The sequence below is a fragment of the Dendropsophus ebraccatus genome, chromosome 5 (genome assembly GCF_027789765.1).
Source record: "Dendropsophus ebraccatus isolate aDenEbr1 chromosome 5, aDenEbr1.pat, whole genome shotgun sequence".
In the NCBI taxonomy this organism is placed as follows: Eukaryota; Metazoa; Chordata; class Amphibia; order Anura; family Hylidae; genus Dendropsophus; species Dendropsophus ebraccatus.
Window position 1 is genome coordinate 24952311 of NC_091458.1, and position 13090 is coordinate 24965400.

At 45.4% G+C, this 13090-nt stretch overlaps 2 protein-coding genes across 14 annotated transcripts in view; one reads left to right on the forward strand and one right to left on the reverse strand.

Annotated features, from left to right (window-relative positions):
* Positions 1-3837, forward strand: part of PICALM (phosphatidylinositol binding clathrin assembly protein) — a 59853-nt gene extending 56016 nt beyond the window's left edge. For 8 of the 11 annotated variants that reach the window (XM_069969677.1, XM_069969680.1, XM_069969683.1 and 5 more), the window contains one exon: positions 2337-3837. In XM_069969677.1, the coding sequence (XP_069825778.1) occupies positions 2337-2351 (15 nt within the window). In that variant the 3' untranslated portion in view covers positions 2352-3837. Of the gene's footprint in view, positions 1-760; positions 2304-2336 lie in introns of those variants that run through there. The other 3 variants (XM_069969687.1, XM_069969688.1, XM_069969686.1) reach the window with 3 other exon arrangements.
* Positions 3838-5632: 1795 nt separating this feature from the next.
* CCDC83 (coiled-coil domain containing 83) overlaps positions 5633-13090 on the reverse strand; it is a 71212-nt gene continuing 63754 nt past the window's right edge. For 2 of the 3 annotated variants that reach the window (XM_069972004.1, XM_069972005.1), the window contains 3 exons: positions 9216-9298; positions 7223-7362; positions 5633-6121 (listed from right to left, as the gene is read on the reverse strand). In XM_069972004.1, coding sequence (XP_069828105.1) covers positions 5942-6121; positions 7223-7362; positions 9216-9298 — 403 coding nt within the window. In that variant the 3' untranslated portion in view covers positions 5633-5941. The remainder of the gene's footprint in view (positions 6122-7222; positions 7363-9215; positions 9299-13090) is intronic. The other variant, XM_069972002.1, reaches the window with a different exon arrangement.

A 13090-nucleotide genomic window follows, 5' to 3' on the forward strand; every position in this document is an offset into this window, starting at 1 on the left:
TATGCTCACATGTAGGGTATATGCTGCAGTGCATCCTGTACCATCATATTGGGGTATGCTCACATGTAGGGTATATGCTGCAGTGCATCCTGTATCATCATATTGGGGTATACTCACATGTAGGATATTTACTGCAGTGAGTCCTGTATTATCATCCTGGGGTATACTCACATGTAGGGTATATGCTGCAGTGAGTCCGTATTATCATCCTGGGGTATACTCACATGTAGGGTATATGCTGCAGTGAGTCCTGTACCATCGTCTTGGGGTATACTCACATGTAGGGTATATGCTGCAGTGAGTCCTGTACCATCGTCTTGGGGTATGTTCATGTGTAGAGTATGTGCTGCAGTGTTCATACTGATTATTTATTCTAGTAGGATTGAACATAACATAATATATAATCTGCTGCCTATAAATCACCTGTGAACATACCCCAAGATTAAAAGTCATCACCGACGTCACAGGTGTCAAACTGGTCTCCCTCGAGCTGCTGCAAAACTACAATTCCCACCATGCCTGGACAGCCAAAGCTAAAACTTGATGGGAATTGTAGTTTTGCAATAGCAATATGGCTGCTATAACAGCTATACCCAGCTTTTCCATCTCCATATACCAGGGATCGGGATTGCCTTCTTATTTTCTGTCTGTCTTCTCTATTTCTGTCTATTGGGGATGGGGGAGTCTATGGTGACCCTGGTGACCTTTTCCCCATCCATGTCTCAGATGTGTTTCTCTCTCTGCCTCTCCTCTCACCCAGTTGTCTGCAGCCTCCAGTCCTTCCAGTCAGAGTCCTCACAGAGCGCCCGGGAAGGAGCCCTATCCACAGCTCTCTTTACAGGATTTCTTGTAGGACCATATAGGTATAGTCGGCTAAACCTGCAAGGAGGGGGCAGGAAGAGCCGCTCCTCCCGGGGCTTCTCACTTTTTAGTTTTACCCCTTGGTTTTATGGCCTTGCACTAATCCTGTGAATAGTAAGACCTGCTTTGATCCTGGCTCCCACATAGATACGACCATTTCCTATTTACAGGTCACATACAGAGAGCACATGTATTATAGGAGCTCACCAAGCTTGTTGACAGTTTCCAATAGCAACCAGCAGAATTGTGAATGCAGCTCTGGAGTATATAATACATGCTGAATATATACCTTAATGGATGGATAGTTTGACCTCTACTTTATGTTGATCAGTCTTAATGAGAAATAGTTAATATTGCAGGCAGGCTGCAGTCACACATTATTTGCATTGAGGTAAATGGTAAGTCACATGCGACCTGTGACCAAAAATCCCTCAAAGTTGGATTTTTATTTATCAGTGCGGCATTTTAGACACATTATTCACTAACATTACGTGCGATTTTAGTGTAATGTGATCAGTCACCACACAGCTCTAGGCTTCTTCTTTGCCCATAGATGCTTAGGTATGGTCCCAGTGCCATGAGTAGGGGGTAACATTAGGGGAGCCTGACTTTACTCATCTCGTAGATCATCGCCCTCCAGAAAGGTTTGTGGACCCTTCTCAACCCCCGATCTTAAATAACAGCAGACGCACCTCCCCTCCCCCTTGTGTTGCCTCCTTTCCCTTCTACCCCTATTCACTTAATCTCCTTTATTTCTCTGTGTTTTGGCGTCACGTTATGTTGATAATTTACACTTTCCAATTTTTTTTTATAGGCCTGATCTCCACAGCTTTGATCCGTTTCTTGCATGCAGCACCTGCTGTTTTGTATTCAGCTTTTTTATTTTCTCTACTTAAAGGTGACCAGTCCGGATTATGTTGTATGCACCTCCAGGGACTCGCCTCCGAACCAGGCCTGCCTGCAGGATACAACACTCTTGCTACATTTTGGGTGCAAATCCCACAAAAATCTAATGTGAAATAGAAAATGGGTACTTCCACTTTAAAGGGAAAGGTTTGACATATCTGTACGACATGCTTTGACCAGTTGGGTCGAGAAAAGTTCTTGCTAAGCATGTTATCTTCCAGCTCTACTATTAAAAAAATTAGCCACTTTGCTGCAAAAACAGCGCCACCTCTTTCCTCAGGTTGTGTGAGGTATTACAATTCAGCTCCATTGACTTCGATGAAAGAGAACTTTAAAACCCACACCCAAACTGAGGACAAGAGGCTCTGTTTCTGGAAGAATGTGGACATGTTTTTGTAAACCTGGAAAACCCCTTTAAGTCATGTTTTGAAGAAGCTGTTGGTAGAATGGTAGTCGATGGTAGCAAAGAGTGGTGTATCCTGCCAGGCTAATTCCCTAATGGAGAAGCATAAGCTAAGCTCTTCTCATCTACATCACTTTCCTCTCTTTTTTTTTTCTCCCATCCACAGATGCAGTTCATGTAACCCAGCTGGACCGGAGCGCCCTTAGATGACGAAAGATTTAAAGAAAAAAAAAGGCTATGTAACAAATCCCTACTTCCAGACAAATCCAAGCTGCTGATAAGAAGCTCTCTCCACGTCCTCACCAATGGTACCAGATCGAGCTGACAGCCGCATGGAAATCGAAGGGGGAGGGGGGGTGCGCGCCATGGTCTCTGGTCACGAGTCCTACAGTAGATTTTCCGAGTGTACTGAGTGTGACGTGAAGGGGTACAGACTTCCTCCTACTGTACTCGTGCCCCCTCTTCCTCCCCCAGGGGCACAGGACAAGGGAATACGAGAACACACGACGCGCAGCCAGTCTCCTAACCAACACAAATCACCTTCCCTCTCAGTTTTTTACACCTATCATAGGCCGTAAAATGAGGTTAACGCCCCCACTAGCCCAGCCACCCCCTTCCTCTCTCTCTCGCGCTACACAATTTCAGATATCTAAGTATATATATATATTCAGTTTGCAGTAGACATTCCTTATGTATTATTTGTATTTATTTATGATTATCAGTTTAACAATTAATGTATCGAACACCTTATGAGATATGTATGGATGTATACAGTTTTTTTTTTTATTTTTTTTTATTATTATAAAAAGTGATTCCATACCAAGCACTAAATATTTTAAAAGTAAAGTCCGTATACGGCTAGGGGAGGGGGGTACGAGGGGAATTCGGTAGACCCGGGATCCTATCAAGCTGCTTTAATTCCAGTAGTGGGAGATGTGCCTAGAAGTCTGCAAAGTGGGGTGGGAGGGGGGCGAGTAGGGCGAGCACTACATTTTAAATTGGATCATGGAGGGAGGGGGGGGGGATGAAGACGACAAAAATGTTGCTTTGTGCTTGGCAGAATATTATTTTACATTTGACATGGTAATGCCTTTTATGAGAAGAAAATAGGGAAAAATGAATGTGAGGAATTGCTTTCAATGTACAATTTCCTTTTAAATCCTGTAAAGTTTCGGGTGGGATAATATGTTGGGGAGGGGAGGGATTTTAAGCCTGTCACTTTAAGTGCCATAAACACGTTTTTCCATAAAGTTGGGGATGGAGGGGTTAAGCCACACCCCGCTTTTCTTCCGACACTCCCCGCTGTAACCCATTGCTGATACAGGTGACGACCCTGAGTACTACCCCAGCCTTCCTATGGGAGAGCGCCATGTCAGACCCTTGTCATGCAGTGCCTTACAGCCACGCACACCCACAACCCTCTCTGTTTTAAAGGGGAAAAATCCCCCAGTGCTGTTGATCAGCGCTCGTCATGTAAATAAATCTTTAAAAAAAAAACGCTGGAAGGAACGTTCGGAAAGGGAAATTCTCGGCATGAAAGCAATTCTGTACATGAAACGCGTACCTGCTGCATTGTCTCTGCAGATTCTATTTTTGTTTAAAATATTAAAAAAATTGTATGTGGTCAGGAATTGGTGGATTTTCAAATAAAATTCAGCTTCAACAGGTTGGATTCCTTACGTGTGGTTATTTGGTGTCGGTGCTTTATTGCGGAGGTAACGTTAAGGCCCTATTACACGAATCGATTATCTGCTGTGACGGCCGATAATCGTCCTGTGTAATGGAAGGCAACGATCAGCCGACATGAACGATGTCGGCTGATCGTTGCTGTCATTTCTCTTTCAACATGTTGAAAGACAAACGACTCCTATAGTAATGATCTGCTGCCGTCGCTCCGTGGAACAGGATACCGCTGCTATATGCTATGGGCTGCCCGCATATATGTATGTGGTACACATCAGATCATTCCTTCATGGCAACCAGGGCCGTTTCTGCCATGAGGCGGAATGAGTATTCCGCCTCAGGCGGCAGATTCTGCGCCCCTGCAGGGGGCGGCAGACAGCAGCCCTGCGCCTGCAGCCGCTCACCTGTCCTGCCGCAGCCGTCCGGTCCCGCCGCCAACGCTTACCGCTGTCCCGCGCCGTCAGTCAGCAGCTGTCATCGCCCTCCAGCGAGTCGTGAGTGCCCGTGGTCAGCGGGGGCCGCGATGCCCCCGCTGACCCCAGGCACTCACGACTCTCTGGAGGGCGATGACAGCTGCTGACTGACAGCACTGGAGCGCGGAAAGGAACAGCGGTGGGACGGGACGGCTGCGGCAGGACAGGTGAGCGGCTGCAGTGTCGGGAGACAGCGGTGAGCGGGACGGGACGGCTGCTGCAGGACAGGTGAGTGGCTGCAGGGGGGGTGCGGGGCGTTCAGGCGCGGGTGATTCGGTTACGGCGGGGGGGGGGGGTGCGGGGGGTGCAGGCGCGGGTGATTCGGTTACGGCGGCGGCGACGGCGGCGGGGGGGTTGTCAGGGGGCGGCCGCCTGAGGTTTGCCTCAGGCGGCAGAAACCCCAGAATCGGCCCTGATGGCAACCACCTCTTTAAGCACCATCGATTCCCAGATGTTGTACGTATAAAAAAAAAAAGTTTACAGGGGATGTCCAGGCAAAACAAAAACTTGCTCCTGGTCTTGAAGGGGTTGTATTAAAAATAAACAAGCAGTCTCCAGCAGCTGCAGCGTAGATGCCTCTGGTCCTTTCACTTTTATTCCATGTTGTGTGACAGCCCAACCCCACCTGACCTGCCTGCTCAGCCACATGACATTAGGTAAATCAAGGCTTCTCTCTCATCTTTTACTATCCATGACCTTTAAGTAGTTGTGCCTTATGTAAGTACCAGTGTTCCTATTACTTAATGCACATAGTGCTGCCTCTTGAACGTACAGGCCTTAGTGCTATGCACAGGAGATAAAATGACTCTGGACTCTACCAGCAATCTGTGAGTCTGTTTGCCTCCTCAGAGGGTCCAGACTGTTCCTGAAAGGTAAATCAAAGCTTTCCTCATCTCACAGTACCCATAACCTCTGGCCAGTTGTCCCTTGCGTAAGTACCAGTGTTCCTATTACTTTATGCGCACTGTGCTGACTCTTAAATGTACACCCCTCTCCCCCTCTATTTAGTCAGGTTTGTCAGTAGATCAGTACTTAGTGTGACACCATCTTTTCTGTATTGCCTTCACTTTAGGGTTTTAAAAAAGAACTTTAAGTCTTTATTACTTACATTTGTCCATTCTGAGGCTGCATGGAGAGACACCACTTAATATAAAGCTCAGGTGGTGGTCACCTAGACAGGAAGGTAGTTGGTTGCCAGGCAACTAGAAGCACCAAAGGGGCAGTAACTGGCATACTAACCATTGTGTCTCCCAATGTAATCCTAATGAAGCATGGGCTACGATTAAGGAGTTAGCACCCTGAAACGCGTTGGAGTTACCGCTGCTTTTACACATTGATGCAAGGTTTTAAATAAGGATGAACATTTTAATAGAGCTAAGGATCTACTTAATTTTTCTTTGGATGAGGCATGTCAGTCCTGCTATACAGTCCCATAAGCCGGAGATGCTTCCTCCTCACTGGCTATCTCAGGAAACAGTCATCATGCAGGCCTCCATGATGGAATGTGACCTTCCTGTGATTGTCCCAGTGACTATGATCCCGGCTGTAAGACGTTGTCCCCTGGTGTGTGATGAATGATGGCCGTGTTACTGAGTGCTGACTTATGTTTTGCTGATTACGGGAAGGCCGATTTTATCATCCGCGGTGTAAGCGGCCACTGTGATCTCTTCTGATCGCTGCTGCCGCCGCCGGACTGTTCTGGAAGCTTCCCCTCCGCGCTCTGCTTGTGTATAGGTTTGGTTTGTCCCATAACGGTTAACAGTTTCCGCTCCAGGGGGCCCAGGCGTAAATATCCCTATAAAGTAAAGGGTCATGAAGCTGGTACATTATTGCATTTACTACTTGAGGTTTTCATGATCTCTGCTTGGTGTCATTGAATGGGACCAATCACTGTTCAGACGGGATCATCCCATGGCCTGAATATTCTTCTCTCCACTGACAGCAAGCAGAGTCCTTGAAATCTATAATGCAGGAATGGGGAACCTTCAGAACCTACAACTGTTGCAAAACTACAATTCCCATCATGCCTGGAGAGCTAAAACCTAAGCTTAGGTTGTCCGGCCATGATGGGGATTGTAGTTTTGCATCAGCTGGAGGGCCGCAGGTTCCCATCCCTGCCATAAGGGACTGATATGCAAAGGATAATAGGATGTGTGAGCAAGGGGGGTACAATGATCAATCATAGAACCTCAGGTGATCAAACATTTATTTGTGCTATGTTTAATGAGAAACCCCCCCCCCCCCCCCGCCCTCTTGTATGAATGGGATTCTCCAGGAGTAGGAAAAAAACATAGGTTCTTCCTTTAAAGGGGTTATCCAGCACTACAAAAACATGGCCACTTTCTACCAGAGACAGTGCCTCTTGTCTCCAGTTCAGATGTGTTTTACAATTGAGCTCCATTCACTTCAATGGAACTTAAAGAGGTTATCCAGTGCTACAAAAACATGGCCACTTTCCCCCTACTGTTGTCTCCAGATTTGGATGTGGTTTTGAAACTCAGTTCCATTGAAGTAAATGGAGCTTAATTGTAAATTGCACCTGAACTGGAGACAACAGTAGGGGGGAAAGTGGCCATGTTTTTGCAGCGCGGGATAACCCCTTGAATTGCAAAACCTGCAGCCAAACTGGAGACAAGAGTGGAGCTGTCTCTGGAAGAAAGTGGCCATGTTTTTGTAGTGCTGGATAACCCCTTTAAGAAACACTGCCACTCGTGTCCTCCGGTTGGGTGTGGCGTTTTGCAGCTCAGTTCCATTGACTGGAGACAAGTTGTAATACCACACACAACCTGAGGACAGGGGTGGTGCTTTTCTTTTTAATGATAATAAATCTGATTTTCCTGATTAACCCCTTCAACACTGATTATACTATGCGGGTACAATCACCCAGTTGTCCTACCTTGAAGCCCTTTTCCTCCTCTTCCTCCTCACGTAGCAGGTGGCTCAGATGGAGTGTCGTAGAGGGACTTGTCTCCTTTCTGTTCATATAAATGATGTTCCCCTCGGCTGTCAGCGTCTTTATATGTCCTTGATCTTCACCTAGAGGCAAACATATTCCAGTCATCTGTCTTCTGTTCTTATAAGATGTGAACCTGTCCCAATAAGTGTCATTGCTACCCAACACCTCCATGATGGATGCCTGCATGGTATCTAGGTCAGTGCTTCTCAATTCCAGTCCTCCAACAGGCCATGTTTTGAGGACTTCCTTAGTATTTCACAGGTGATATAATTATACTCGGAGCATCAGGTATCACCACAGGTGTTGTTTGTACATATTCATCCTACAAACATGACCTGTTGGTGGGCCATGAAGACTGGAACTAATGCTGCGTTTACACGTAACGATAATTGGCCCGATCGTACGATTAACGATGTCGGAGTAACGTTTTTTTTTCATAAAGAGCAGCGTTTAGACGGTACGATATATCGTACGGAAAATTTGTTTTGTGAACGCTTAAGCCTATCTCACACATTGGTTAAATCGGCGAACGACTGTTCACACGGAACGATTTGCGAACGACGAACAACGATTTGATAACATGTTGAAAGGTCAAAATGCGCGATGTATCGTTCGTTGTATGATCGTTCGCTGCGTTTACACGTACGATTATCGTTCGAATTCGATCGTTATCGCACAAATTTGTATGATCGGTACGTGTAAACGCACCATCAGAAGCACTCATCTAGGTGATAGGTCATCTTTAGGGTACGTTCACACCTACAGGATCCGCAGCAGATCCACAGCAGATTTCATTTAAATAACTGAACACAGCATCAAATCTGCTGCGGATCCTGTGTGTGTGAACGCACCCTTAAAGGGAAAGTATCATCAGGATTTTAATCAATTATATATTGTTAAAAATACATTTTTTTGCTTTCAAATTTTTCTTGCGCTGACCATTGAGCCTCACGTCCTGTTTTGTACAGATCACTTTATCTCAGGATTACAATGACCTATTCCATCTCTATTATAAAGTTAACACATGATCCACCAATGACAATAGGCAGTGATCCCAGCTCTCCTCTTCCTTCCCAGGCCAAAAAGCATGCCCACAACACTCGCCCATAGAAACTCCTAGAACTCATAGAAATTTCCTATGTTCCATGTGGCTGCTGATAGCAGGAGAAGCTCAGGCAAGATGGATGATCATGTCACCATAATCATGTACGGAATATAGAATAAAAAAAAATTAAAAAAAACTGACCAACAAATAAAAGACTAGAGAAAAATAAATGTTATCTGTATTTGGTGGTAATTGTTAAAAAATAAATTGGAATGCATTCTCTTTAAAGAGCGCCAAAATTGACTGTTTAGGTTCAACCTGTAGCCCTCCAGCTGTTGCAAAACTGCTAAAGCTGTGGTTTGTCCAGACATAATGGTAAATGTAGTTTTACAGCAGCTGGATGGCTGCATGGTTTACATCTGTGGAATAGAGATTTGAAGGGGTTATCCAGCGCTACAAAAACATGGCCACTTTCCCCCTACTGTTGTCTCCAGTTTGGGTGGGGTTTTGAAACTCAGTTCCATTGAAGTAAAAGGAGCTTAATTGCAAACTGCACCTGAACTGGAGACAACAGTAGGGGAAAAAGTGGCCATATTTTTGTAGCGCTGGAGAACCCCTTTAACATGATGGTGGATGTCAGAGCCTACGACAGGTGTAGGGAACCTTGGCACCCCAGCTGTTGCAAAACCACAACTCCCATCATGCCTGCTTTAGCGTTGGCTGTCCAGTCATGATGGGAGTTGTAGTTTTGCAACAGCTGGAGAGCCAGGGTTCTCTACCCCTGGTCTATGATCACTTTGGCCTCTCCTGGCCATTGGTTCTGAAGTGTATCCAGATGGTGCCAGACCTGTGTCTAGATTATGACTTATTGTAAACCAGTTTCAGAACCTGAGCTTGTGTCCTGGTCTTCTCCCATTACCCCGCCATCTGCAGGGAGGTCCAGGCCGGCCATCTCAGTCAGAAATGTGTTCCTGCAATGGAAGAAAAGACAACAGACACTGAGATTTTCTCAAGATCCTGACTCTTCCTAAACCCCTCACCCCCAGAAGGACACTGCCTCTGTCACATGGAGCTCTGTGCTCACTGACGGCAGAGAGGAAAGGTTAAGGCCAGATCATCTCCTAAAATACTCTGCTGCTGGGTGCATTACTCCTGTGATACAGAGTGATTGCATAATCTAATAACTGCCCCCTTCAGATCAGCAGTGCATTCATCTCCTGAAATACTCTGTGCTGCTGGGAGCATTACTCATGTGGTACAGGGTGATGGCATCATCAAATAACTGCCCCTTCAGATCCGCAATGCATTCATCTCCTGAAATACTCTGCACTTCTGGGAGGACATGCTTTCTTCTAAAACATCATCACTAACATCATGGCTGAGCCAGCGCCTTTTACAAGATCAGCACAGTCATCTGAAATACTCTGTGCTGCTGGAGAGATCCATTTCCATTACCTATCTCTTTACATGATCTCTGACATGTCTATTTTACAGTACATCTTCCCCGTTACATACAGTCCTCTCTTCACTAACATCAGGAATACACAGGTCACTGCCTCTCACACCACCATCTGAGTCTGAAATACTCTGTGCTGCTGAGAAGTCCCTACTTCTTCACCTGCTCATTCATCTCTTCCTATCAGACACTGACGCATGCATGCCTGTCCTCACATCATTACATCATATACTTCTTATAAACTTAGATGAAATTCTCGGCACTCACCATTCAGTTTGCTTCTTGTATTTATTGCATCTCAAAATAAAACATAAATGTTACAGGACACGTTTCGGCTCAAACCTTTGGCCAGGCGTGAGCCGAAACGCGTCCTGTAACATTTATGTTTCACTTTGAGATGCAATAAATACAACAAGCAAACTCTGAATGGTGAGTGCCGAGAATTTCATCTAAGATTTTACGTGGAACTTGTTCCTATCTGCGTGCACCACCCAATACGGAGTGCCGAACCTGATTGTGAGATTGGATACTTGTTATAAAATCAGCCCACTTGTATTCTGAGATACTCTGTGCTGCCAGGAAGGAAGGCCACTTTTTTTTTTTACTGTGAATCTTCTTTTACTGTCACTTGTAGTCTTAAAGGGGTGGTGTCAGGAAGAAAACTAGGGGGGAGATTTATCAAACATGGTGTAAAGTGAAACTGGTTTAGTTGCCCCTAGCAACCAATCAGATTCCACCTTTCATTCCTCACAGATTCTTTGTAAAATGAAAGGTGGAATCTGATTGGTTGCTAGGGGCAACTAAACCAGTTTCACTTTACACCATGTTTGATAAATCTCCCCCTAGGTCTCTACTGATGCATTATGGAAAATGAAACATATTTCCAATGTACCAGCATTTCTTAAAATGTATTGTTTGAGAGATATTGACTCAGTAATCCCCCCATGTGCTGCTATGTTTCATTATCTGTTGCCCTTGTTGAAGGACCACTGGGCGTTCACTTTGTTTGGTCACACATGCTCAGTTCAGTTGTCACAGGATCTGCACCACTAGTACTGGCAGTTAGCCTTCATGTCATACACAAGCAAGGGGGATTGTGGGAAAGTGCATGGCAACAGCAGGGTCACAGTTCAGAGAGGAAACCAGGAAGTATTTAGATTCATGGGGAAGAAAACTGTCAGTGATGTAAGTTACGTTGCTAAAAACCTCTCCTTCACACACACACACACACACACACACACCGGCCACTTTATTAGGTACACCATGCTAGTAACGGGTTGGACCCCCTTTTGCCTTCAGAACTGCCTCAATTCTTCGTGGCATAGATTCAACAAGGTGCTGGAAGCTTCCTCAGAGATTTTGGTCCATATTGACATGATGGCATCACACAGTTGCCGCAGATTTGTCGGCTGCACATCCATGATGCGAATCTCCCGTTCCACCACATCCCGAAGATGCTCTATTGGATTGAGATCTGGTGACTGTGGAGGCCATTTGAGTACAGTGAACTCATTGTCATGTTCAAGAAACCAGTCTGAGATGATTCTAGCTTTATGACATGGCGCATTATCCTGCTGAAAGTAGCCATCAGATGTTGGGTACATTGTGGTCATAAAGGGATGGACATGGTCAGCAACAATACTCAGGTAGGCTGTGGCGTTGCAACGATGCTCAATTGGTACCAAGGGGCCCAAAGAGTGCCAAGAAAATATTCCCCACACCATGATACCACCACCACCAGCCTGAACCGTTGATACAAGGCAGGATGGATCCATGCTTTCATGTTGTTGACGCCAAATTCTGACCCTACCATCCGAATGTCGCAGCAGAAATCGAGACTCATCAGACCAGGCAACGTTTTTCCAACCTTCTACTGTCCAATTTCGATGAGCTTGTGCAAATTGTAGCCTCAGTTTCCTGTTCTTAGCTGAGCGGAGTGGCACCCGGTGTGGTCTTCTGCTGCTGTAGCCCATCTGCCTCAAAGTTGGCCGTACTGTGCGTTCAGAGATGCTCTTCTGCCTACCTTGGTTGTAACGGTTGGCTATTTGAGTCACTGTTGCCTTTCTATCAGCTCGAACCAGTCTGCCCATTCTCCTCTGACCTCTGGCATCAACAAGGCATTTCCGCCCACAGAACTGCCACTCACTGGATGTTTTTTCTTTTTCAGACCATTCTCTGTAAACCCTAGAGATGGTTGTGCGTGAAAATCCCAGTAGATCAGCAGTTTCTGAAATACTCAGACCAGCCCTTCTGGCACCAACAACCATGCCACGTTAAAAGGCACTCAAATCACCTTTCTTCCCCATACTGATGCTTGGTTTGAACTGCAGGAGATTGTCTTGACCATGTCTACATGCCTAAATGCACTGAGTTGCCGCCATGTGATTGGCTGATTAGAAATTAAGTGGTAACGTGCAGTTGGACAGGTGTACCTAATAAAGTGGCCGGTGAGTGTGTGTATATATATATATATATATATATATATATATATATATATATATATATATATTACACATCTGATTCTACCATCTTTACATTGTCACGCCTCTGAGGGAATAGGTCACTGATTTCCCACAAGATCAGCTCAGTCTCTGAAATACTCTGTCCTGCTGAAAAGACCTGCCCTTTACCTTGATCTCTATTCCTTTGCAAATTGCACCTATATTACATACAGCCCTGAGCTCACATATCCATACGTGTATCCAGGCCACAGCCCCCCAACAAGATTAGCTCACTTCTATTGCTGCCCCCCCATGTTATTTCTATGCCCAACAGTTGTAGTATTTCTAACCCCCCCCACCTCCTTTAAGAGAGACAACACATGGCAAACTGCTATTTGAACCTCCGCAATGAACCCCTCTTATGCTCCGTTTACACGGAACGATAATTCGCCCGATCGTACGACTAACGAGTAACGATTTTTTTTTTCATAACAATCAGCGTTTAGACGGTACGATATATCGTACGGAAAATTCGTTTTGCGATCATTTAAGCCTATCTCGCACATAGGAAAAATCGGTGAACGACTGTTTACACAGAACGATATGCGAATTTTTTGCGAACGACGATTTTAGAACATGTTGTAAGATCAAAATAAACGATTTCTCGTTCGTCATTTTATCGTTCACAGCGTTTACACGTACAATTATCGTTCGAATTCAATCGTTATCGGGCGAATTCGCCCGATAATCGTTCTGTGTAAACGCAGCATAAGTCAGCGATATGTGCACATATATGCACAGAGCCTTGTAGAATAACTGTGCTTATCTATCCGGATGGTAAAAGTTCATTGTGTCATTATGCTGTG